General features: G+C 37.4%; 2 protein-coding genes across 3 annotated transcripts in view; both read left to right on the top strand.

Annotated features, from left to right (window-relative positions):
• The window catches only part of LOC136033091 (A disintegrin and metalloproteinase with thrombospondin motifs like), a 101,170-nt gene that overhangs the window by 7,758 nt on the left and 68,325 nt on the right, over nucleotides 1-25,087 (top strand). The window contains exon 1 of one of the 2 annotated variants that reach the window (XM_065713698.1): nucleotides 23,134-23,360. The exons of the other annotated variant lie outside the window; for it this stretch is intronic. The gene's annotated coding sequence lies outside the window, so the exon portion shown is untranslated. Of the gene's footprint in view, nucleotides 1-23,133; nucleotides 23,361-25,087 lie in introns of those variants that run through there. 2 annotated transcript variants of the gene reach the window in all.
• LOC136032596 (uncharacterized) lies at nucleotides 9,721-10,185 on the top strand. Its single transcript, XM_065712864.1, has one exon. It carries the CDS (start codon nucleotides 9,721-9,723, stop codon nucleotides 10,183-10,185), a length of 465 nt encoding a protein of 154 aa, XP_065568936.1.

Genomic DNA, 25,087 nt, shown 5'->3' with positions numbered 1-25,087 from the left:
AAAAAATTCTACTTTGTCTTGAAAATAAATTACCTCTACTATATAAGAAATTGATATGCCATGATAATTTTGGAAATTATTTCTAAGTGAAATGAATCAATTTTGTGGTTAACTCGACTAAAATACGAAAGGGCATCAAACCAAAAATTTCAGAAAACAAGCCAACAATCAGAATTGGGTGTTCTAGATCGACTATTTCAGAATGATTTCTAACAAACCTAGAAGAGATACGGGATACTGGAAGAGATACGAGAAATAATTTGAATTTACTTTCCAAGCTAGATGAGTTTTGTTTTGGCATCTTTTATAACGTAAGAAAAAGTATATTTTTTATCTGGAAAGCTACTGTGTAAATTTCAAGCCGTTCGAAGACAAACTGTTTTTTGGTCCTTTTTTGGGGAAGGGGAATCGGTACTGTTTTTCTCTTTTCTTGTGCCTTGGGGAACGCATAACTCAATGCATCAATGACACAAGTTTTTGACTGATTGGAATCCAAGGCTTTTGGCCATTTCTGGAGAGCATTTTTAGGGAGGGGGTATTCAAAAATTATTTTTTACATGAAGCTCTCCTTTCTCAGGGAATTTTGACTGCAAGTTCCAAATTGATCAGGAAAAACAAGTGTTTGGCCCATTTCTAGGCCTGCTACCATTATTATCCATCCCAACAAACCTTTGGTTCCCTTAGCCCAGGAAAATTGAAGCTAGTCTAGAAAAAAAAAATTGAACCATTTGCAATCCTCATATGTGGGATCCCAAAACCGCAACACAGTAAAAGAAAAACACTTATGGTCCTTTTTCGGGCTCCATTTTTTAAGAAAAAAATTCCTTTTGAATCCTTTCTTGTGTATTTGGGTCCCTAATGCATAAGGACTTAAATATATAAGTTTCAACCCAATAAATAAAAAGTTTGGCCTTTTTGGGCTCAAGTTTTAGGGGACCTGTGCCCCAACCTACTTTTTTTTCATTTGTTTCCTTGCCTAGAAGCTTACAGTTTCAAACCGTTCAGAAGAATTTTCGGCACTTTCGGCCCTTTGTCAGGCACCAGAAACAAATATCTTTTCCTATTTCTCCTTCTATATTCCGGTCTCCTTAGCCCAATATCTTAAGAATATAAGTTTCAAGCTGACCGGGACAAGAATTTTTTTTGATCCTTTTTGGGATTGTTTTTTGGGAGCTCTTGCCCCCAAAATTCATGTCATTAGAAAAGGTTTATTCATTCGACCTTCCGACTGTTGTGAGACAAATGATGATCTCGAAACTTTTAGAAATGCCATGGAGGGCTACAAAAGAGGGGAGCAGGTAGGAGAAGGGGCAAGGGAGAGGGGCAAAGATGAGGGGTGGTTTCTCTCAAATCTTAGTTAACTCTTTAAGTGAGCACTAGAGTTTTCCATTCTCAGTCAAATGAGCCCCCTCTCAAATTCTTATAATCGCCCCTTCTATACAAAGTGGACCGGGGGAAAAAAAATCAGACATACAATGAATGAACGTTGCCTCTGAGCTCACTCTGGTAGCTCATTGTTATTTTCTGTAATTTCTGTTCATTTTATGTTTTCGTTGATTATTAGATTTAATTTATTCATTCACAGTAGTTTCACTTCGTTTTGTTCATTTAACAATTGATTTGTATACGACTTTATTTCTTATCGGTTTAAGTCTTAATATTGCTCATAGCTGTCCCTTGGAAAACTTTTTTTTCAATCCTTGCAAGAGGGCGGTATTGACCGACTAAGTCTTCTTTTAATTTGTGTTCTATGGCTTCTATTTAGTGCAAAATATTAGGAATTTAACCGAAATGTAGCCTACTTGTTTGATTAAGTTAAAAAAAAAAAAATTTCAACTGAAAATAAGGAGCAACATTAAAACTTAAAACGAACAGAAATTGCTACTACGACGAGTTTATAAAAGGTACCTAAATATGAATAGTGGCTTTTAAACGAGTCATTAAACATCTTTCTACGATCTTACGATAGCCTGCTAGTCTTGTCAAAAAAGGGTAAAAAAAATAAACGTGGAACTGCTACCCTTGCTAGAAGTGGTTTTCTTTGTTTCTCAATCTGGGGCCTCAAAACCTCCTGCAAAGACTTTTTGAGTATGGTGATTCAATAATACATTTTTCATTTCGATCTGCCATTTTTTTCGAAGATATTCAAATTCTTTTTAAAAACTATCGAAAATTATTTCGCAACATGTTTTTAGTATGAAGATAAACCTATGAAATACGTGTCTCACTATTAAATAAAGGCTTTTTCAAAGAACAGTTTTTTTTAGACGTGTTGGCAAACTTTCGGTTACTGTTGTAAAGCCCTGATTTGTTGATTTGTCTATTACACATTTTGTTATCATCCTTTACTATCACTATGATATGTATTTTTTGTCAGTATCCTATCCATATGTCGAATTAAAAACGACCACCCCGTATAATGCTTGCTTTGTTATAGATAGCAGTCTCAAAATAAGACAAATTTCGCAGCAGAGAGGTAAAGTGTCTAAGAGGAATTGCAGCGATTAGTCTCTGCCAATGGTGAAGTAGCCGAAAGAGGCATATTCTATTTTTAGATTCTCTTCCTCTACCCAATTCATTACTTAACAGGACGGTAAATTTGTGAATATTCTTACAAAGTACATGTGCGACTATTGAAAGATTTGCCTGGAACCGCTTCATTGTAATTACTAAGTCTTTGTAAGTTGTAATACATCATCCGAAACCATTTGGGAAAAAGAACAATTGACAAGGCATTGCTGGCCTTTGGTCAAAATGGGTCTTCTCAGAAAACATTTTCCCTTGTGTTTAACATCATGAAGTGCACAAGCAAAAACGTAACAAGGTAAAAAAAGACTAATGCATATCAAAGCCATCAATGATTTTTAGCGTCATTTAAAGTACTATTCTTTGTTATCTTGAATCCTATAGCTTTTTTACAGTATGCATTGGAGACATTGTGTTACATGACCATTGCAATAGTAGCTGCAGACTAGTAAAAAGTGGACCTCGGCTCCATAGGAACTAAAATTTAAAATACAATATTTCCAAAGAAACTATTTAGTGTGAAAAAATGATTAATTGTGTTGCGAGAGCAACACTTTGGTTTTGTCCCGTTTTTCTTTGTTTTTGTTTTTTTTTTGTTCCTAGTACCCCGATTTCAGCTTATTCTTAGGAAGTGGTAAGGGTCTAACCTCTGCGGTTTTTACGGAAAGTGTGGACCTTAGGCCGGATTGATGAATGTGACATTACATTTTGGCAAGCTCCGCAGGGCTCTTGCGTGGGGCCAAAAAGGATGGTTTTTGCTTGTCGTCGAGCTAGAGCCTACGTTGTGTGAAGTGAAGTGGAGTTGTATAGCCTATGTCAGAGAGGGTTATCTAAACTTGTTCACCACGTCTTTCGTTTCATTAAACCACGTTTCTGCTTTCGAGTGGAAAGCTCTGTTCTAGCAGGCAAGCAGACAGGCACCAGTTTCAAATTGAAACTGGACTAAAATCTATAAGTGCTAAATATGTGCGGCAGTTCCTCGGCCCCATAGCCAACATATCTTATTTGAGTGACAAATAGAAAAATTTAGAGAAACAAAAAAGTGGCATTTTCCCACGAGTCCGAAAGTGCTGCCATCTATTGTTTCTACCCATTTCTGTTCGCGATTTCAGCTGAGTTTATCATTCGTTTTTTCGGACTTGGGGTTGCGGTAGAGAAATGGTATCAGACGTGCCTCTTAAACTTCAAAAGATCTCTCATTGCTACAGAAATTAGAGCTTGCTCTTTACTCCTTTCTAAGTGGTGACGTTAGAAAGTTGGCCTGCGGCAAAAAAGTCAACTTTTGAACTAGGGTAGATAGATTTTTTTTTTCGACGGCAATCGATAGCCCTTGACAAGCTGATCAAAGTATATGTCATCCATTTTCTGGTACAAAAATTCCTTCATGAGATATATCAGTTTGAAATTTTCAAGGGGTTGACAACTTCAGTAGTAAGGTACACACTGAAACCAAAAATTGGTCTAAACCAATTGTAAGGCATGTAGGGGATTTGTAAGCAACAGTCGGCTGTTACCTCATAATCATCTTCGGCAATGAGGGGTTTGGAACTTTTGCTAGTTGGTGTACCTATTATTTGTTTCCGGTGTATTTGATGGTAAGAACAATTTGATTCCCAGTGGTAAGACATGTAGGGGACTTGTAAATAATATTCGGCTGTTGGGCCACAATTATCTTCAACAATGAGGGGTTTGCAACTTTTGCTAGTTGGTGTACCCATTTATTTGTTTCCAGTGAACTTGATGTCTATCACGGGAGATGTAGTTTCGTAGTAATTAATACAGAGTCATCTATGGTATTTTGATCCTGAAAAGTTACGGATAGCTTTACAATACCAACTAGATTATATAAGATATGTTTCCAAGTTTTCATTCGTCACGATGTCTACGATTGAAAAGGAAAAATTTCAACTGGCCACAAAGTCAATTTAGTCCCTTCTTCCGATATGCTTGTCGTCGAGCTAGAGCCTACGGTGTGTGAAGTGAAGTGGAGTTGTATAGCCTATGTCAGAGAGGGTTATCTAAACTTGTTCACCACGTCTTTCGTTTCATTAAACCACGTTTCTGCTTTCGAGTGGAAAGCTCTGTTCTAGCAGGCAAGCAGACAGGCACCAGTTTCAAACTGAAACTGGACTAAAATTCATAAGTGCTAAATATGTGCGGCAGTTCCTCGGCCCCATAGCCAACATATCTTATTTGAGTGACAAATAGAAAAATTTAGAGAAACAAAAAAGTGGCATTTTCCCATGGGTCCGAAAGTGCTGCCGTGATTTCGGCTGAGTTTATCATTCGGTTTTTCGCACTTGGGATTGCGGTAGAGAAATGGTATCAGATGTGCCTCTTAAACTTTAAAAGTTCTCTCATTGCTAAAGAAATTAGAGCTTATCCTTTGCTCCTTTCTAAGTGGTGGTGTTAGAAAGTTGGCCTCCGGCAAAAAAGTCAACTTTTAAACTAAGACAGATAGATTTTTTTTTTCAATGACAATCGATAAACCTTGATGAGCTGATCAAAGTATATGTCATCCATTTTTTGTTACAAAAATTTCATCATGACATACACCAGTTTGAAAGTTTCAAGGGGTTGACAACTTCAGTGGTAAGGTACACACTTGAACCAAAAATAGACCGATACCAATTGTGAGATATGTAGGGGACTTCCAAGCAACAGTCGATTATTAGCTTATAATCATCTTTGGCAATGAGGGGTTTGCAACTTTTGCTGATTGGTGTACCTATTATCTGTTTCTGGTGTAATTGATGGTAAGAACAACTTGGTTCCCGATTGTAAGACATGTAGGGGAGTTGTAAGTAATAATCGGCTGTTAGGCTACAATGACTTCAGCGACAAGGGGTTTGGAACTTTTGCTAGTTGGTGTACCCATTATTTGTTTCCGGTGAACTTGGATGTATATCCCGGGAGAGGGACTTGTAAGTAAGAATCGGTTGCTAGAGGAGGCTCACGAGGGGCTACAAATTTGTGCAAATTGGTACACATCTATGGAATCAGGGACCCATAAATTTCCTGTAATGACTCGCCATCCAATAATAAGCGATCCTGGATGGCGAGTCATTACAGGAAATTTATGGGTCCCTGATGGTATTTTGATCCTGAAAAGTTACAGATAGCTTTATAATACCAACTAGATTACATAAGATAATGTTCCAAGTTTCCATCCGTCACGATGTCTACGATTGAAAAGGATAAAGTTTAACCGGCTGCAAAGTGACATTTAGGGGCCTAGTAAGTAACAATCGGCTGTTAGTTACAATCATTTTCAGAGATGAGGAGTTTGCAACTTTTGCTTGTTGGTGTACCCATTATTTGTTTCCGGTTGAACTTGATGTCTATCTCGGGAGAGGGACTTGTAAGTAAAAATCGGTTCACTTTAGGCTAGGAATTTTTCCAAATTGGTGCACATTGTATTCGATCCCTGTAAATCTGTCGGTAAGAAAGTTCATATCGATGGTCTATCAATCACTGTAACCTAGAATTAAGATGTTACGCAACGGGTACAAACGATAATACAAAACAATGAGGTAGTTTCGTAATAATTAATAGAATGTCATCTATGGTATTTTGATCCTGAAAAGCTCCGGATAGTTTTATAATTAATACCAACTAGATTATACAAGATATTGTTCCTAGTTTTCATCCGTTACGATGTCTACGATTGAAAAAGATAATGTTCAACTGGCTGCAAAGTCAATTTAGTCCTTTCTTTCAATATTCTTTTGTTGTTGTTTTTTCAACGCTGGGGTGTGATCATGTGATTACTGATTTTGTTCTTCTTTGAACATACTGTTTTAAAAGCTTCGATAGGCTGACAACTTGAGCATTTAACCGATACCGAAGAAACAAGTACAAACAATAATGTAAAACAGTGAGGTAGTTTCGTAATAATTAATAGGGTATCATCTATGGTATTTTGATCCTGAAAAGTTACGGATAGCAAGACAGATAGAATTTTTTTTTCACTGGCAATCGATAGACCTTGATGAGCTGATTAAAGTATATGTCATCCATTTTTTGGTACAAAAATTCCTTCATGAGATACAGCAGTTTGAAAGTTTCAAGGGGTTGACAACTTCAGTGGTAAGGTACACACTCGAACCAAAAATAGTCTGATACTAATTGTGAGATATGTAGGGAACAGTCGACTATTAGCTGATAATCATCTTTGGCAATGAGGGGTTTGCAACTTTTGCTGATTGGTGTACCTATTATCTGTTTCTGGTGTATTTAATGGTAAGAACCACTTGGTTCCCGATTGTGAGACATGTAGGGGTGTTGTAAGTAATAATCAGCTTTTACGCTACAATGATCTTCAGCGACGAGGGGTTTGCAACTTTTGCTAGTTGGTGTACCCATTATTTGTTTCCGGTAAACTTGATGTATATCACGGGAGAGGGACTTGTAAGTAAGAATCGGTTGCTAGAGGAGGCTCATGAGGGGCTACAAATTTGTGCAAATTGGTACACATCTATGGTCTTTTGATCCTGAAAAGTTACAGATAGCTTTATAATACCAAGATTATATAAGATAATGTTCCAAGTTTCCATCCGTCACGATGTCTACGATTGAAAAGGATAAAGTTCAACTGGCTGCAAACTCAATTTAGTCCCTTTTTCCGATATTCTTTTGCTGTTGTTTTTTCAACGCTGAAGAATTTGATCATGTGATTACTGATTGTGTTCTTCTTTGAATACGCCGTTTTGAAAGCTTTGATAGTTTTGACAACTTCAGCATTTAACCGATAGCGAAGAAACAAAACCAAAGTGTTGCTCTCGCAACACTTTAATCGGCAAAGCCGGACAAAGGTTGCCGCAACACTTCACGTTGCCCAGGCAACGTAGGTCTAGTTAACCCTGACACCAAAGCAGTAAGTAATGTTCATTTTAAGTTGTAATTACACAAAAAAAAGTTTTTACAACTGAAAGTAAGGAGCAACATTAAATCTTGAAATGAACAGAAATTATTCCATATGTGAGGGGGGCTGCCCCTTCCTCAGCCTTTGCTCTTTACGTTAGGTTCCAACTAATGTATGCAAAGGGTTTCATCATGAAAAACTAGGTTTCAACCAATGTAGACACTGGTTTTCATTTTGAGACACTAGGTTCCCACCAACGTAGACGTTGATTCTCATTGTGATTTTTATGCCGTTGTTGATGATGTTGTGACAGATAAAAACACTATATGAAATGTAGGCCATTCACACGAAAGTGAGCAATAATCTAGCGATTAGAGAGTTTAAGGTACACATTTTTTTTTTTTTTTGTAATTTTTGATCATTTTGAATATGATTTACGTATCCTTTACCTTACCTTTTTAGCATGATTCCCCACAGCTTTAACGATTCCCCATAGAAATGCCTGTAAGTTATGTAATTTGCCCATTGTTTACATATAGTATTTGCTATTAGAAAATGTATAGAAATCCTTCGGGAAGGGGGAGATTTTCAGAGGTTTTTTCTTCACAGGAAGAATTATCCACGTGGAGAAAACTTTCTGAAGGCAATTTTCCACAGGGGTGGAAGGGTGATTCCCCAGCATGATTTGAAAAACGATCAGAAATTAAGAAAAAAAACAGGTTCTTCAACTAAAAGTAAGGATCAATATTAAAACAAAAATGATTTCATATGGGAGGTGGGCTGCCCCTTCCTTGACCCTCACTCCTTACGCATAAGTTTGACGTTTTGTCTAAATTCTTCAAGAAAGACTCTTTAAACACGCGGGCCCTTGAATTTGAATTAGAAATATGTTTAAATAACTTTAAGACTTTAGTGTAAAGAGCAAGGGTCGAGTAAAGGGCAACCCCCTAATATACAGAATAATTTTTTTTTTAAGTTTTGATTTTGCTTCTTAATCCCAGTTGATTTTTTTAAATTTAATAATTAATAAAAGACAACGCTATAGTGTTGCCTGTAGTAAAGAACAAAAAGCATTCACTGTATATTCTTTCAAATAGTTCGTAGCAACAAACTGTAAGTAAGGAGCGACCCTGCTCAATAGTAACCGAAACCTTAAAAAACGGAATTTTGATATCAATAGATGCATCAAAAGAATCGAAGTTTTTTCTGATCTTAAATAAATAAATTTGATCAGATTTAGTCTCGCCCATCGAAAATTACGAGCCTGAGAAAATTTGCCTTAATTTTGAAAAAATGTCAAACATCCCCTGAGAGTCATATGATCTTAATGAAAATTACACCATCAGATTCAGCATGTCAGAAAGCCCTACTGTAGAGGTTTCAAGCTCCTATCTGCAAAAATGTTGAATTTTGTATTTTTTTTCAAAAGAAAGATCACCGATGCGTGTTTATTTGTTTTGGTTATTTTTTTTTCCAGGGGTGACCGTATTGACCCAGTTGCCCTAGAATACTACAAGAGGGCTCATTCGAAAGGAAATTAAAAGTTCTAGTGCCTTTTTAAGTGACGTAGAAAATAGGAGGGCAACTAGGCCCACTCCAGCGCTCATTTTTCCTAAAGCCACCCGATCAAAATTTTGAGATAGCATTTTGTTCAGTATAGTCGAAAAATCTAATAACTATGTCTTTGAGGATGACTTAGTTTTCCACAGTCCTCGGGGGAAGGGCTGCAAGTTATGAACTTTGCTCATTGTCTACATATAGTACTGGTTATTGGGAAGTATACAGACGTTTTCAGTGGGATTTTTTCTTGTGAGGTGGGGGTCAGGGGGAGGGGACTACGTCGGAGGATCTTTCCATGGAGGAAGTTTTCACGGTGGAAGAGACTTTGCTATGAATGGGGTGCCAGATTTCTCAGCATTATTTAAAAAACGATCAGAAATTAAAAAAAAACAAGTTTTTTCAACTGAAAGTAAGGAGCAACATTAAAACACAAAACGAACATAAATCGTTGCGTATAATGGGCGGTTTATCCCCTTTTCAATACCTCGCTTTTTACGCTAAAGTTTTTTTGGTACTTTCAAAATAGCCATTTACTTTAATTAAACGGCCTTTGTGATTCAGGGGTTCTTAAAGAATTAGAACAAAATTTTAACTTTAGCGTAAAGAGCGCAGTATTGACCCAGTCAACTCAACCTTGAAAGTCATCAAACAACAATACTGATTAAAATCCAAGGAAAATTCAGAATAGGTAACACAGTGGAGAAAACTTAACATAGATAGGTTTACGTATGAAACTTAACTTAAATAGCTCAACTAAGTCAACTAGAAAGATGAAGCTCAACAAAAACACTAAATTTGACCATTGTTTGAACCTTCTTGACCAAGGTGGTCTTCGCATGGCCACCTGGAATGTTCTGACGCTTAACTTCCCTGGAGCAAAGTCAATGCTTGCGCTAGAACTAAAGCGTTTTGGTGTAGCTGTAGCAGGCGTAACTGAAGCTCGCCTTATAGGAAACGACTCTGAAGACATCGGTGAAGGCTATCACCTAATCTGGTCGGATGATCAGAGAGCCAAACCTAATGGAGTCACACTTGTGCTAGACTCTCGGACCAGGAGGTGCCTCCTTTCTTACGAGCAAATATCAGACAGGATACTAACAGCGCAAATCCAGCACAAACATGGAAAATGGACCATCATTGTCTGCTACGCCCCAACAAACCAAGCTTCAGATGAGATGAAAGATCGTTTTTACACCCAGCTGATCCAGCATCCTAGCAAATGTATCCCCTCATGATGTTTTAACCCTTCTTGGCGACTTCAACGGCACTGTTAGAGATACAGATGGCGTTTGGAACAATGTCTTAGGACCTGTAACAACCGACTGCTTGAACGACAATGGACTAAGGCTCCTTCAGCTGTGCAACATGCACGATCTCGTGATCACCAACACCCTTTTTCAAAGGAAAGAAGTTCAGAAATATACCTGGTATAGCAATGACGGACAAACAAGAAAGATGTTAGACTACATAATCGTGTCCCGACGCTGGCGTTCCTCTATAACTAATTGCAGAACTTACAGAAGTGCAGAATTGGGAAACACTGACCACAGGCTTGTCGTCTCTAACCTTAGACTACGCCTGAAAGCCCAGAAAAGTAACCACCGTCCTCCCAAATTAGACCTGAACAATCTCGCAAACTCCAACACGCGCCAGATCTATGCTGTCTCCATCTCAAACCGTTTCGACTGTCTTGGTCAGGTTTCGGGATCTGAAGAAGCATGGCAACTATTCAAGGACGGCGTATTGCTTTCGGCCGAAAGTACTATCGGTCGTCTGAAACCCAGAAAAAAGTCCTGGATATCGCAGGAAACTCTAGGATTTTATATTATCCTATTATATTGAACAGCGTCGCAAAGCACGCCTAGTGAAGGACATGGTTACCTACAGACGTCTAAACGGCGTAAGAAATAAATTCCTCCACAGAGACAGAAAGCTGTTCACCGAGAAAAAGGCTGCTGATCTCGAGGAGGCCGCCAGAAAGGGTGACATATGCACTCTATACAAACACCTTCGGGATCTTACAGATGGAAAGCCATCCTCCCTAGGCCCTATCATATCTAATGATGAAAATATTATCACTGACGAGAGCGCTCCACTGTCCGCCTGGAAGGATCACTTCTCTTCACTTCTAATCCTGGACTGTATTAGCCAGCCCGACCCTGACCTTCTTCAAGTTGCATCCAACACCCCTGAGACCCCGTGTGCAAGTGTGCACCACCCTTTCACCTCTACAGAAATCTTGAAATCTCTGAAACGGATGAAAAACAACCGAGCCCCAGGAGTCTGTGGTATCCCTGCAGAACTGCTGAAATGTGGTGGGGCAGCGACCCTTCTCTGGCTCCAAGTACTGTTTTCCATAGTATTTCGTACAGAATGGATTCCAAAAGACTGGCGAGCGGGCATCATTCTGCCTCTCTGGAAACGGAAAGGCAGTTATAGAATCTGCTCCAACTATCGTGGCATCACACTCCTCTCTGTGCCCGGGAAGTTCTTCGTTATGACCCTCCTGGACCGCTGTACCACTTTTCTCAGAAGCCAAAGAACAATCCAACAGGCTGGCTTCATGCCAGGAAGGTCCACCGTGGGGCAAATATTCACAATGCGGCAGCTGATAGAAAAGACTCGAGAATTTCAACAAAAAGCATATGTTGCCTTTGTGGATTTCAAGGCTGCTTTCGATTCTGTCGACCGGCAATCACTCTGACTCATACTGAAAACAACAGGACTACCAGCGAAGTACAGCAAACTTTTCGAGCGGCTCAACGAAGGGACTGAGAGCTGCGTGCAAGTCAATGGCAGACGCAGCTCATCTTTTGAAATCAATACTGGAGTCCGTCAGGGTTGTGCTGCTGCCCCAGAACGATTTATTTGTGTCATTGACTACATTATGACTCGGACCATAAACCGCCTCCAGTTTGGGCTGCATTACGGTGATAGAGTACTTTCAGACGCTGACTATGCCGATGACCTTGCTCTTGTCTCCGATTCACCGTCGAAGCTTACAGAAGCCCCACAAATCCTTGCTGATGAAGCCTCAAAGATAAGGCTGTCGATTAATTGGCAGAAGACAAAAGTAATGTTTGTTGAGCCCCGTTACTCGCTGCATCCCCGCCAGTCCTAATTATTGTGGAATTTACATACCTTGCCTCTATCCTCTCAAATGATGGATCAATCCTTAAAGATCTAATGCACCGAATTGCCAAAGCCTCAGCAGTAGTGGGGAGACTAAGTGCTCTTTGGAGGAAACCTTCTATCAGCTGTACGACCAAGATACGCATATACAATGCTTCGGTGGGATCCGTACTTCTTTACGGAGCCGAAACTTGGCCAGCCACTCAGTCTGTGCTTAGTACCGTAAATATAGCCCAAACAAAACATCTTCGCCGCATTGAAGGACTACGCTGGCACGATTTTAATAGCAACAAGAATCTCCTGGCATTAACTGCTCAAACGCCCTTCTCAGTCCAACTCGCCCAACGAACACTACGCTGGTACGGACATCTCCTTCGCATGCTCCCCGACAGTCCCGCTCGAACGATTTTTGACTTTGATCCCGTGCTGCACGGCGGGAAACGCCCAAGAGGTCGTCCCCCGACCAGATGGAAGGACATGACAGGTGCCTTCTTAGTCATGGCAAATATTCAGGAGGATGTCCACATCCTTGCAAGAGACCGGTCCAAATGTAGCATCACTCTCGACACAATGCACCATGTAGCATCACTCGACGCCGGAAGCATTTCGGCAGGAGCATTAAGTCAAGTAAGTCAAGTTAGAAGAAACAACTGAAGTATGTTAGCCCATAACAGGCAACTCAACGCAAGTTATATTAGCCAAACGTAAGTTGACGCACCGAGAATTCAACGAAATCAACACAATGCTATTCACATGATCCATTTTTAGAAAGCAATTTAAACATAGTAAAAATACAAAAGTAAATAAATAAACAGGATTCAGCCTCTTAGAGATTTGGAAGCGGTGGATTCTGAAGAGATTTGGACTTGGAAATGATGGAGCATATACTGAAGCTTGTGGAGTTCGGCCGATTACATTGTATGTTGGTACAGAATGTTAAGTTAGAAGTATGACATGGGCTACTATTTTGACTACAATTAGAAATATAATAACTATTAATACATATCTAATCTGTTGCAGCTAAAAAGCAAACAGTAATTAAACCAAAAACAGACATTTTTTTTTCCAATGAAGAATACAGAGTATTACCAAAACTTAAGCCCAGCAGAACATAATTTACATGATATTTCAAACTTAAAACGAATGGAGACTAAGATGAAAGTATAAATGCAATCTTAAAAAAGGAAAAATACCACGATAACAATTACCAGACCGCCCAAAAACTACAATATTAGACTTAAAAAGTTAATAGAAATCTTGTTACATATCATCCAGATGGACAATAGTATTGGGGCATAACTGTTTCCATGAAAGCTATAGGTCAAACATTCAGAGAGCCCTATGGGACTAGTCTTTACTAGTTCACGGACGGCTATATGTTTTACTAGCCCCTCAAAGGTTCTATTAAACGCAACGGTCTTGCAAGCCTAAACATGTTTAACTGATCCAAACATGCTTAACTGCTGAACTGGAACAGGCTTTCTGAATGCTATTACAGGCGAGGACTCCCCCCAACCACATGCATTCCACATGTTTGTTGTGAATTGCAATGGGTTTTCTAAATGTTTTTACAAGTGGTCCAAACAAAAATACTTGGATTAACCCCTATCCAAACATTTTTAGCCGGTTGTGGTTAGTCATTGAGACATTGAGGCTAGTCATTGAGCTTATTCAATGACTAGCCGCCGGTTGCGGTTAGTCATTGAATCTTGTGCCTTCCTGTCAGCGCGTACCACCTTTGTTCTTTTCCGAATTTAGTGCTAGTGACGAGTGACCTTGACAGCACGTGTTACTAAGCTGGCATCGAGGAGCTTGTAAATGTTTTTACGTTTACAACCGCGGCGGTCCTACTCCATGTGTCTTTAACCACGAAGGCCCTCTCCCCGTGTCTATTTAACCACGACAGTCCTCCCCTCATAACTCTCTAACAACGACGGTTCGCCCCAAATGCCTACATAGCCGAAACGGCATCCTCCCCGATGCCTCCACAACCACGACGGTGCCCTCCCTGGTGCCTCAATAACCACGAAGACAGGTGCTACTAGAACAGATTTAAAGAGCAGACCATTTTTTATGTCTCCGTGCATACAGGTACCTATGGAATACTACTAATCGATATATTGATTATCAATGAGCAATCTTGTGCCTTCCTGTCAGCAAGTACCACCTTTGTTCTTTTCCGAAATTAGTGCTAGTGACGAGTGACCTTGACAGCACGTAAACAAGCGAAGATCGCGGGCTTACAACCAATATTTTCAGGCACGAAATCTTTATTTGGTACAATAAACATTGACCCAATTTGTGTTTTGAACGTCTTCAAAGAGATGAGACAACCCCTCTCCCCGTGTCTATCTAAAAACGACAGTCCTCCCCTATTTAACCAAACGCATCTGACTGAAATTGTGATGAAATTGTGTGAAATTGCTTTTCGCCAAACGCATCTGATTGAGATTGTTAGATGGCCATTTTGTTCAAAATAGTCCAAAGAACATATAACAAAGCCTCCAAGGTTGAAACGACCCCCCAGAGCCTGGGGCAAGGGTTTTAAGTTTCCCTGGGGGCAGATAGGATTTTTATGGAATGTATGGTCGTATAAACTTCAGATGGGTTTCATTTTATTTGAAATTGGAAGTTATAGTGCCCTGTTTAAGGATCAAAGTGATTTGAGATCAACCTCCCCCCCCCCCCCGCTAAACCTATCATTTCCCAAAACATACATTCAAACAAAGTTTTCAGACATCAGTTTTATTCAGCATTGCTGAAATGTTCGGTAATTATGCGTTTGGGGAAGCCAACTTGCCCCCCTCCCTCCACCTAGGCCTCAGAGTAAGGGCTGTAAGTTTGGCAATCTCTTCGTTGTTTACAGATAGTATATGTTATTGAGAAAACATATCCATATTTGACTTCTACGTCCCAAAATAGGAAGGGCATTAAGATGATTCTTTCAGGGAATGTTGAGGGGAATGTTGAACTAAATCAGGACATGTTGTATCTATATGGGTTGTCAAAAGGGTATAACTCAGGAATAACTGAGTATATTAATATGTAACTTTTACGAAGAGATAAAGGGATGATCAATGGACCAAAAAGGCAATATTTCCACCCTACTACTACTATAACTACTGCTACTTAAGCTACTACCACAACTACTATTACTACTACCACTACTATCACTAAAACTACTACTTCTGTAGCGAGTACTACCAAGACTGAGAATATTGAACTAAAGATCTGAGAAAACTTTGAGGGGAAATTTAAACTGAATCAAAATATATTATGTATATACGTTTTACTGATACGGGTGTATGAACAATATTTTTGGAACGCCTTATCGTACAAAGAGGAAACTTCAGGGCATCATGAGTGGGATGTTCAGTTGATCAAAAGGCAAAATGTACCTGCTACTACTGCTATTAATACTGCTGCTATTACTGTTTCTACTAAAACTAATAATACACTGTAACTGCTACTACTTTTCCTAATATTACCACTACTACTATGATACTATTACAACTAAAGCTACGCGTATGAAGGTAATTAAATAAAAAAAAACAAGTTTTTTTAAATGAAAGTAAGGAGCGACATTAAAACTTAAAACGAACAGAAATTACTCCGTATATGAAAGGGGCTTTTCCTCCTCGACACCCCACTCTTTACGCTAAAGTTTTTTATTGTTTTAAAAAGTAGAGTTGCGAGAAAGAATCAAACTTTAGCGCAAGGAGCGGGGTGTCGAGGAGGAAAAGCCCCTTTCATATACGGAGTAATTTCTGTTCGTTTTAAGTTTTAATGTCGCTCCTTACTTTCATTTAAAAAAACTTGTTTTTTTTTATTTAATTTCTGAAAGTTTTTGAATTAATGCATGTCTGATTTTGGCTCTCCGTGCATAAATTACTAAAATGAAATTTGCATATTAATTCTTTTTTTGGCTAAATGGCTTTCTGTTAGTTTTGATCAGAAGATTTTGAGAAATGAGGGGTGGGGAAGGAGGTCTAGTTGCCTTCCAATTTTTCGGTTACTCAAAAAGGCAACTAGATCTTTTAATTTTTAACGAACGTTTTTATTAGTAAAAAAAAACGTAACTTAAGAATTAACTTACGTAACAAACGTACATAACTTACGTTACATTTTATCCCAATTCTTTAAGAATGACCCCTGATTCAGAAAGGCCGTAGAATAAATAGTTGAAATTATTTAAAAAATTTTTAGCATAAAGAGCGAAGTATTTATCTCCTCCTAAATACCTCGCTCTTTATGCTAAAGCATTTTTAGAACCCTTCATATGCGTAATAATCTCTGTTCGTTTTAAGTTTTAATGCTTCTTCTTACTTTCAATTGAAAAAACTTTTTCATGTTTATATTTTCATTGTTTTTTTTTATAGTAATGCTAGAAAGTCCTGCGCCCTTTTCATTGAATTTCTCTTCCCCCATGAAATACTCCTCCAAGGAAAGATCCTCCCATATAGCCCCCTCCCCTGAACCCCACACCCAAACCAAAAAAATCCCCCTGATAACATCAGTACACTTCCCAGTAACCATTACTGTATGTAAACATTGGTCAAAGTTTGTAACTTGCAGCCCCTCCCCCAGGGACTGTGGGGGGTAAGTCATCCCCATAGACATAGTTATTATGGTTTTCGACTATGCGGAACAAAATGGCTATCTCAAAATTTTGATCCGTTGACTTTGGGAAGAAAATGAGCGTGGGAGGGGGCCTAGGTGCCCTCCAATTTTTTTGGTCACTTAAAAAGGGCACTAGAACTTTTCATTTCCGTTAGAATGAGCCCTCTTGCAAAACTCTAGGACCACTTGGTCGATACGATGACCCCTGGGAAAAAAAACAAAAAAAAAACAAAAAAACAAATAAACACGCACCCGTGATTTGTCTTCTGGCAAAAAATACGAAATTCCACATTTTTGTAGATTGGACCTTGGAATTTTTTCTATAGGGTTCTCTGATACGCTGAATTCGATGGTGTAATTTTCGTTAAGATCCTATGACTTTTAAGGGGTTTTACCCCCTATTTTCCAAAATAAGGCAAATTTTCTCAGGCTCGTAACTTTTGATGACAAAGACTGAATTTGATGAAACTTATATATTTAAAATCAGCATAAAAATCCGATTCTTTTGATATATCTTTTAGTATCGAAATTCCGTTTTTTAGAGTTTCGTTTACTATTGAGCCGGGTCGCTCCTTACTACAGTTCGTTACCACGAACTGTTTGAAAATTTGACAGAATATTAAGGTGGAATATGAACTACTACTGTTATTACTACTAATAATAATACACTGCTACTGCTACTGCTTTTCCTACTGTTACTACTACTACTACGATACTATTACAATTAAAGCTACGTGTATGACGGCAAAAATTTGACAAAATATTGAGGTGGAATATGAACTAAATCAAAACAAAATATATGCATGCAGATCGTCAAAAGGACGTATTTCAAGATTGAATTTGGGTTTTAAACTGGAACTTTCAGAGAATACTTAAAGGGGACGACCAATTGAAAAAAGGAAATATATGCATGCCACTACTAACACTAATACCACTCCTACTTTTATTTGTCCTACTACTGCTACTAAACTGATCCAACTACTACTTCAATTGCAACGACTTGTAAGGCTTAGAGCATTAAGATAAACAGGGTGTCAAAAGGGTGTCGAAAGTGCACATCAACAATATTTTTGGAAGGGCTTACCGTGTCAAGATGAAATTTCCGGGGCATCATGAAAGCGATGTTCAACGGACCAAAAGACAATATGCACATGCTATTACCGCTATTAAAACCTCTGCTACTGCTACTACCACTTCTACTAGGACAGCATTAACACTGCAACTACTTCTACTGCCACAGAAACTGCCGTGATGCTAATACTATTAAGGCTAAGACTATGAAGATACAATTTGAGAGAATATTGATGGCAGATTCGAATTAACTAAAAGCAATATATGCAATTAGATTGTCAAAATAGCGTATCTTAAGAAATGACTTGCGTATTAAATTAAAACTCCCAGAGAATGCTTAAAAGGGAAGATCAATTGACCAAAAGGCAATATGTGCACGTTGCTATTAATATTACTACCACTGCTGCATTTACTTGTTCTACTACTACTATTACTATTGCTCCAACCACTACTTCTATTGCAACTATTTGTAAGGTTAAGAGCATTAAGATGGAAATTTCAAGACGTATATGACGTATATAGACGTATATGTATATGCATTTCGACAATGTTATAGCAATGGCTAAGCGTGTTAAGTTGAGTAGTAATAATACGGCTGTGAGTACTATTGCAACTATGCCTTAGGGCATGCAAGTGAAACTTTCAGAGAATTTTTAGGGGGGAATGTAGACTGAATCACAACGCGCCACCCGTATGCAGGTGGTCCAAAGGATATATCAGCAATATCTTAGAAACAGTTTTGTGTGTGAAATTAATAATTACAAGGCTTGTTGTGGGGGATGTTGAACTAATCAAAAGACAGTATTTGCAACACAATACTACTGCTTCTACTCCTACAGCTACTACGACTGCTATTAAAGCAAAGGCTACAATTATTACCCCTATTCCCACTGCTACTACTACAACTGCTGGTGCTACTACTACTGCTACAAAACCTAAGGGTATTATTGCGAAAATTTTGTGCAATGTTAAATCTAAATTGAAATAAATCGATACACACAATACCCACATGAGTTGTCAAGAGGACAAATCAGCAATTCTGCAGGACCGATTGACGGTATTAAGTTGAAAATTTAATTGTGTGTTGAAGGGGATGTTGAAAGAAAAAAATTAAGGTGCTATGTGCATACTGATGTTAATTGAACTATATAAGGCATTACATTATTACTACTACTACTGCTACTAAAGCTAGCACTATTACTATCAACTCTATTCCTACTGCTACTACTATAACTGCTGGTGCTACTACTACTGCTACTAAACCTAAGGGTATTATTGCGAAAATTTTGTGCAATGTTAAATATTAATTGAAATAAATCGAAACACACAATACCCACATAAGTTGTCAAAAGGAAGTATCAGAAAGGCTACAGGACCGATTGACGGTATAAAGTTGAAAATTGAACTGTGTGTTGAAGGGGATGTTGAAAAAAAAAACGAAGGTGATATGTGCATACTGATGTAACTTGTACTATATAAGGTATAGCTTGAATAATATTTACTTTGTTTAAACGGTAATATTTACTCATTGACGGCAACTAAATAAAAATTGACCGCAGCAAAAGAATCGCAAAAGAAAAGTACCAATGCTACTACTGCTGCTACAACTATTGCTACTACACAAGCTAAGGTTATTAAGGTGATGCTTTCAAGGAATATTTAGACGGATGTTGAACTAAATTAAAACGAACTATGATCATGTAGATTGTCAAAAGGGTGACAAAGCAATACCACAATAACAGCTTACATTACAAAGTTAGACCTTTCAGGGAAAGTTGTGGTGGATTTTGAACTAGCCAGAAGCCATTTTCTATTATGCTTATAAACTAAAAGTTGCTTTAAGATTAAATCAAAGCGCACCGTGTGTATTCTGTTTGCCAATAAGACATCTCATCGGCATCCCAGGAACGACTGAGGGTATTAAGTTCAGACTTTTGGGGCTACTTCTTTTACTATTTCTGCTCATAAAATTTTACTAAGTCAAAAGAGTGTAAATGTATCCTAGCTGTCAAAGAGAAAAACCGAAAGATTTAAATTATTATTTTCTTTTTCCCTGAAAAAGACTATGTCAATATAAAATGAACAGAAATTGATGAAAAAAAACTTTTTCCACACAATAAGTTTTTACAAGAAAAGTAAAGAACTCCATTAAACCAAAAATGAGCAAAAATAAAATCAAATAATCTACCAAACATAAAACTACCACAAACCAGCACTAATAAATAAATGAAACCCAAAACAAACAGAAATTACAATAGATAACCGAGTCAAACTCCAAACGAGCAGAAATTAACATGAGTAGGGCTCAAAACCCTATGCCTTCCCAAAGCCAGAACAGAATTTGCTCTATACTGAAAAATGATTTTATATGGTTTTACTTTTATAGCTTTAATAAATTAAATATTATTACGATTTTAAGGAATAAATATCAGCATATGAATCTTAAACTTACAATGCACAGTCATTTGTTCAAATCTGCTGACCTTGTTCGAGACCTTGTTCGTATGATTCTGTTCGAGACCTTGTAGAAGTGTCGTAGAACTGTCTCAACTCAGCTTCGTTGAAAAATTATTCCTATTATCCCAATTATACAAAAAAATTGAACAAAGTTGAAATAAAAAAAAAATCACGTTGTTTGAACTAGCTTAGAGATCAAATACATAAGCCATCTGGGATGACATGGCCCCCACTGTCGCAGGGTAGATGATGCCTCTGCTTCTTGGCTCAATTTCTTTGCTTCTGGGCAATCATGTAAGAGTATGCTCTCACTCTAATGTATGTTTGTACGTGTATTAATATAGTAAGCAGTCTTTCTTTCTTTTTTACTATTCTGCTTATCATGTCATCTTATAAAAAAAAAATCGTTCAGTTTTGTTTGAATATGCTCTTACAGGACGAAAAACACAGGATTGAAAACAATTTACACACTAATTAAACAAAAACAAAACAAGTTTTGACTCTCAAAAGTTTTAACTCAAGTTAAAGTTTGACTCTTTCTCTTAACTCTACATTTTAAAACAGTAAAAAACTTTAGCGTAAAGAGCGAGGCCTTGAGGAGGAAAAGCCTCTTTCATATACGGAGTAATTTCTGTTCGTTTTAAGTTTTAATGTCGCTCCTTACTTTCATTTAAAAAAACTTGTTTTTTTTGTTTAATTTCTGGACGTTTTTGAATTAATGCATTTTTTTATCTTGGCTCTCCGCGCATAAATAATTAAAACGAAATTTGCATATTAATTTTTTAAGGCTAAATGGCTTTTTCATAGTTTTAATCGGAAGATTTTGAGAAAAAAGGAGCGAGAGAGGAGGCCTAGTTGCCCTCCAATTTTTTGATTACTTAAAAAGGCAACTATAACTTTTAATTTTTTACGAACGTTTTCATAAGTAAAAAATATACGTAACTTACGAATTGACTTACGTAGCGAACTTTTATATTCGTATGTATTTATTGCGTATATGAGGGGGCTCACCCCTCGTCGATACCTCGCTCTTTACGCTAAAGCTTAAATTTTGTCCCAGTTCCTTAAGAATGACCCCTGAATCACAAAGGCCGTAGAATAAATAGTCGAAACTACTAAAAATACTTTAGCGTAAAGAGCGAGGTATTACGAGGAGGTAAACCCCTCATATGCGTAATAATTTCTGTTCATTTTAAGTTTTAATGCTGCTCCTCACTTTCAGTAGAAAAAACTTTTCATATTTATTTTTTCATTGTTTGTTTAAATAATGCTAGAAAATCCTGCGTCCCCTCCATTGAAAGTCTCTTCCCCCATGAGAAGTTCCTCCATGGAAAGATCCTCTCACGTAGCCCCCCCCCTCAACTCTCCCTCCAAACCAAAAAAAAATCCCCCTGAAAACGTCTGTACACTTCTCAGTAACCATAACTATATGTAAACACAGGTCAAAGTTTGTAACTTGCAGCCCCTCCCACGGGGACTGCAGGGGAGTAAGTCGTCCCTAACGACATAGTTATTAGGTTTTTTGACTATGGTGAATAAAATGGCTATCTCAGAATTTTGATCCGGTGACTTTGGGGAAAAAATGAGCGTGGGAGGGGGCCTAGGTGCCCTCCAATTTTTTGGTCACTTAAAAAGGGCGCTAGAACTTTTAATTTCCGTTATAATGAGCCCTTTCGCGACATTCTAGGACCACTGAGTCGATACTATCACCCCTGGAAAAAAAAAAACAAACAAATAAACACGCATCCGTAATTTGTCTTCTGGCAAAAAATGCGAAATTCCACATTTTTGTAGATAGGGGCTTGAAAATTCTACAATAAGGTTCTCTGATACGCTGAACCTGATGGTGTGATTTTTGTTAAGATTGTATGACTTTTAGGGGGTATTTTCCCCTATTTTCTAAAATGAGGCAAATATTCTCAGGCTCGTAACTTTTGACGGTTAAGACTAATCTTGATGAAACTTATATATTTAAAATCAGCATTAAAATGCGATTCTTTTGATGTAACTATTGGCATAGAAGTTTCATTTTTTAGAGTTTTGGTTACTATTGAGCCGGGTCGCTCCTTACTACAGTTCGTTACCACGAACTATTTGAAAATACAGTTCCATTGATTTGAACAGAATTTTAGTCTTTTTTTTTCCTCTACCCAGCAACAAAATACAAAGCATATTTTGATGCTGATTGAATTTTTTGCATTTTTCTATACAGTTCCATTGATTGGAACAGATTTTTAGGTTTTTTTTCCCTCTACCCAGCGACAAAATGCTAAGCATATTTTGATGCTGATTGGATACAGTTCCATTGATTTGAACAGGATTTTATTCTTTATTTTTTTTTCCTCTACCCAGCAACAAAATACTAAGCATATTTTGATGCTGATTGTATTTTTTGCATTTTTCTATACAGTTCCATTGATTTGAACAAGATTTTAGTCTTTATTTTTTAATTTTTTTTTCCTCTACCCAGCGACAAAATGCTAAGCATATTTTGATGCTTGTTGGATACAGTTCCATTGATTTGAATAGGATTTTATTCTTTATGCTTTTATTTTTTTTTTTCCTCTACCCAGCAACAAAATACTAAGCATATTTTGATGCTGATTGGATTTTTTGCATTTTTTTACACAGTTCCATTGATTTGAACAGAATTTTAGTCTTTTTTTTCCCCTCTGCCCAGCGACAAAATACTCAGCGCATTTTGATGCTGATTTGATTTGTTGCATTTTTTCTTTGAATGGAAAAATATTGCAAAACGTATGATCCCCGTTACTGCACGAGGGCCTTTCTGCTTCGAACTCTGATTAGGACGAGTTTTTACAGATTACGCTAGCAAGGTGGGCGGTAAACGTAAAATGTTACACCGAGAGCTGGCTAGTTATATTGTTGTGCAGGCATTGTTCATTCATATGACGGCTTTTGCTACACCTTGAGGCCAACTTGACTTGATTACAGGTGAACTAACCGATACCCAAGCAACTTAGTGTGCGTCTAAATCTCGTAGTGGACTGTTACAACAATGGCAGAGACTTTATAACTAGTGTTGCGTTCCTGAGATTCAACTACTCTTGCAAACCGGATAGTCATCTGCTTCTTTGGATATATTTCTAATTAAAAAATATCAAATTAGGTAATATATAGTGTCATTTCATTCATGCAAAATATCTCCAACCCTATTTGGGGAATGGATTCGCTGGTAGTATTATAAGAGAATGGCGAATGTATCCTAAATGACATGGAGGGTTTTCAAAAGTTTATCCAACGAAGGGACTATCTAGCTATTATTTGTAGGTTACAGGTAATTGGCCATCATGGGAAGGGGGTACTGTCTTCTTAAGAAGCTAGATTTATACTTCATCTGAATTTCTTCATCCCACCCCATTAAATGGGTTATGCATGCAATATAATCGAAACTAGTCCCTAAAAAGTTTAACCTGGCATAACCTGGAAAAATGGCTGCACGATCCCTCCAAGCGACGAAGCTGAAATTCTACTGTCGTCATAACCTGACAGGTTATTAAAAAAGTGGTAATGTTTTAATTAAAGGTGATCATTTTTTTAAAGACTGGATCATCTACAGGATGCTCAGACAGTTATTTTTTGGTAGACTTACAGTAGCCTACCTGACCACTTCTAAAGGAAACACGATAATAAAATAAAAGGAATACCATTAGGTTCCTTATTTTAGGCTCTTTCATATCACGCTTAATTTTCTGACAATGCTCCCCACCCCCTACATTTCTTCGCTGTTTTTCATCTCATGATGCGTCTTATCTTCTGTGTTAAAGTGTTTCTTGCATTCTTGATTCGTAAAAACATTTGCCCTAAGTGATTGCAATACAATTGTTGAATTTAAACATTATTCAAAAACTACTTAGAAATGTGGAAGACAATGGAAGAAAACGTGATCATCTATTTAGTAGACACATACACCTTATCATAAAATTAGATTTTCATTGTTTTAGTGTTTTTGTTTTGTTTTTCGTTTTTTATATGTTCTACAGCTGTATCTGAGACCATAGGGGTGCATTGTCAAAAAAGCAATTATGATATTTAAAGACCATAAAATAATGACCATAAAAAATAATATAAAATATAAATATAAATAATAAATATAATAATATAATATAAATATAATAATATAATAATGTTATATAATAATAATAATATAATATAAAAATATAATAATAATATAATATAAATATAAAAAATATAAATAATAAAAAATAAAGACCATAAAAATGAATCAAACGGTGCTACTTTTAGTTAATTAACAAGTTTCCTTTAGAAGTGATCATGTGCTTTAATTATGGGTTGTCTCAATATAAGCAAAAAACTTAAATTTTCAGAGCAGGGCACTAAATGAGCAATGTTATTAGCACCTTTTTGTTTATTCTGGTCGTTTTGCATTGAAACGCTCGGGATGTTCGGTTTAACTCTAATAGCTGGTTGGCCATATTTAAACTTTTAACTTTTTCTTTCTTTTTTCAAAAACTACAGTTGCCTATATCAAAAGCTTCGGATAACTTCAGCATTGACTATTCGAGGGTTTACAATGAAGTTGCACTATGGCTATAAGGGATTTTAGTAAATGTCATATAGTTAGCTGCTAAACCAATTTATTGTAGTAAATTTCGCTTGTTAAAGTTATTCGATAGTAAAATAATTGTATGATTAGATTGATGCGCCTCATATTCAGGGCAAGGAATTTCTTTTTACGGGGGGAGGGAGCTAAATATGATTAATTTCACAAAATTGGGAAAAATATGTTTTGATTTAAAAATATGTTGCGTTTCTAGTCACTGTGGCTTCACCGTCAGGTGATGATCCCCTGGGGGTAGAGATATGGATACAATA

The sequence above is a fragment of the Artemia franciscana genome, chromosome 11 (genome assembly GCF_032884065.1).
Source record: "Artemia franciscana chromosome 11, ASM3288406v1, whole genome shotgun sequence".
Lineage (NCBI taxonomy): Eukaryota > Metazoa > Arthropoda > Branchiopoda > Anostraca > Artemiidae > Artemia > Artemia franciscana.
Note: the sequence above shows the minus strand (reverse complement) of the source record. Positions and strands in the feature narration are given on the sequence as shown.

Coding starts and splice junctions, on each gene's coding strand:
- LOC136032596 (XM_065712864.1), top strand. CDS start 9,721: ATGAAGCTCAACAAAAACACTAAATTTGACCATTGTTTGAACCTTCTT.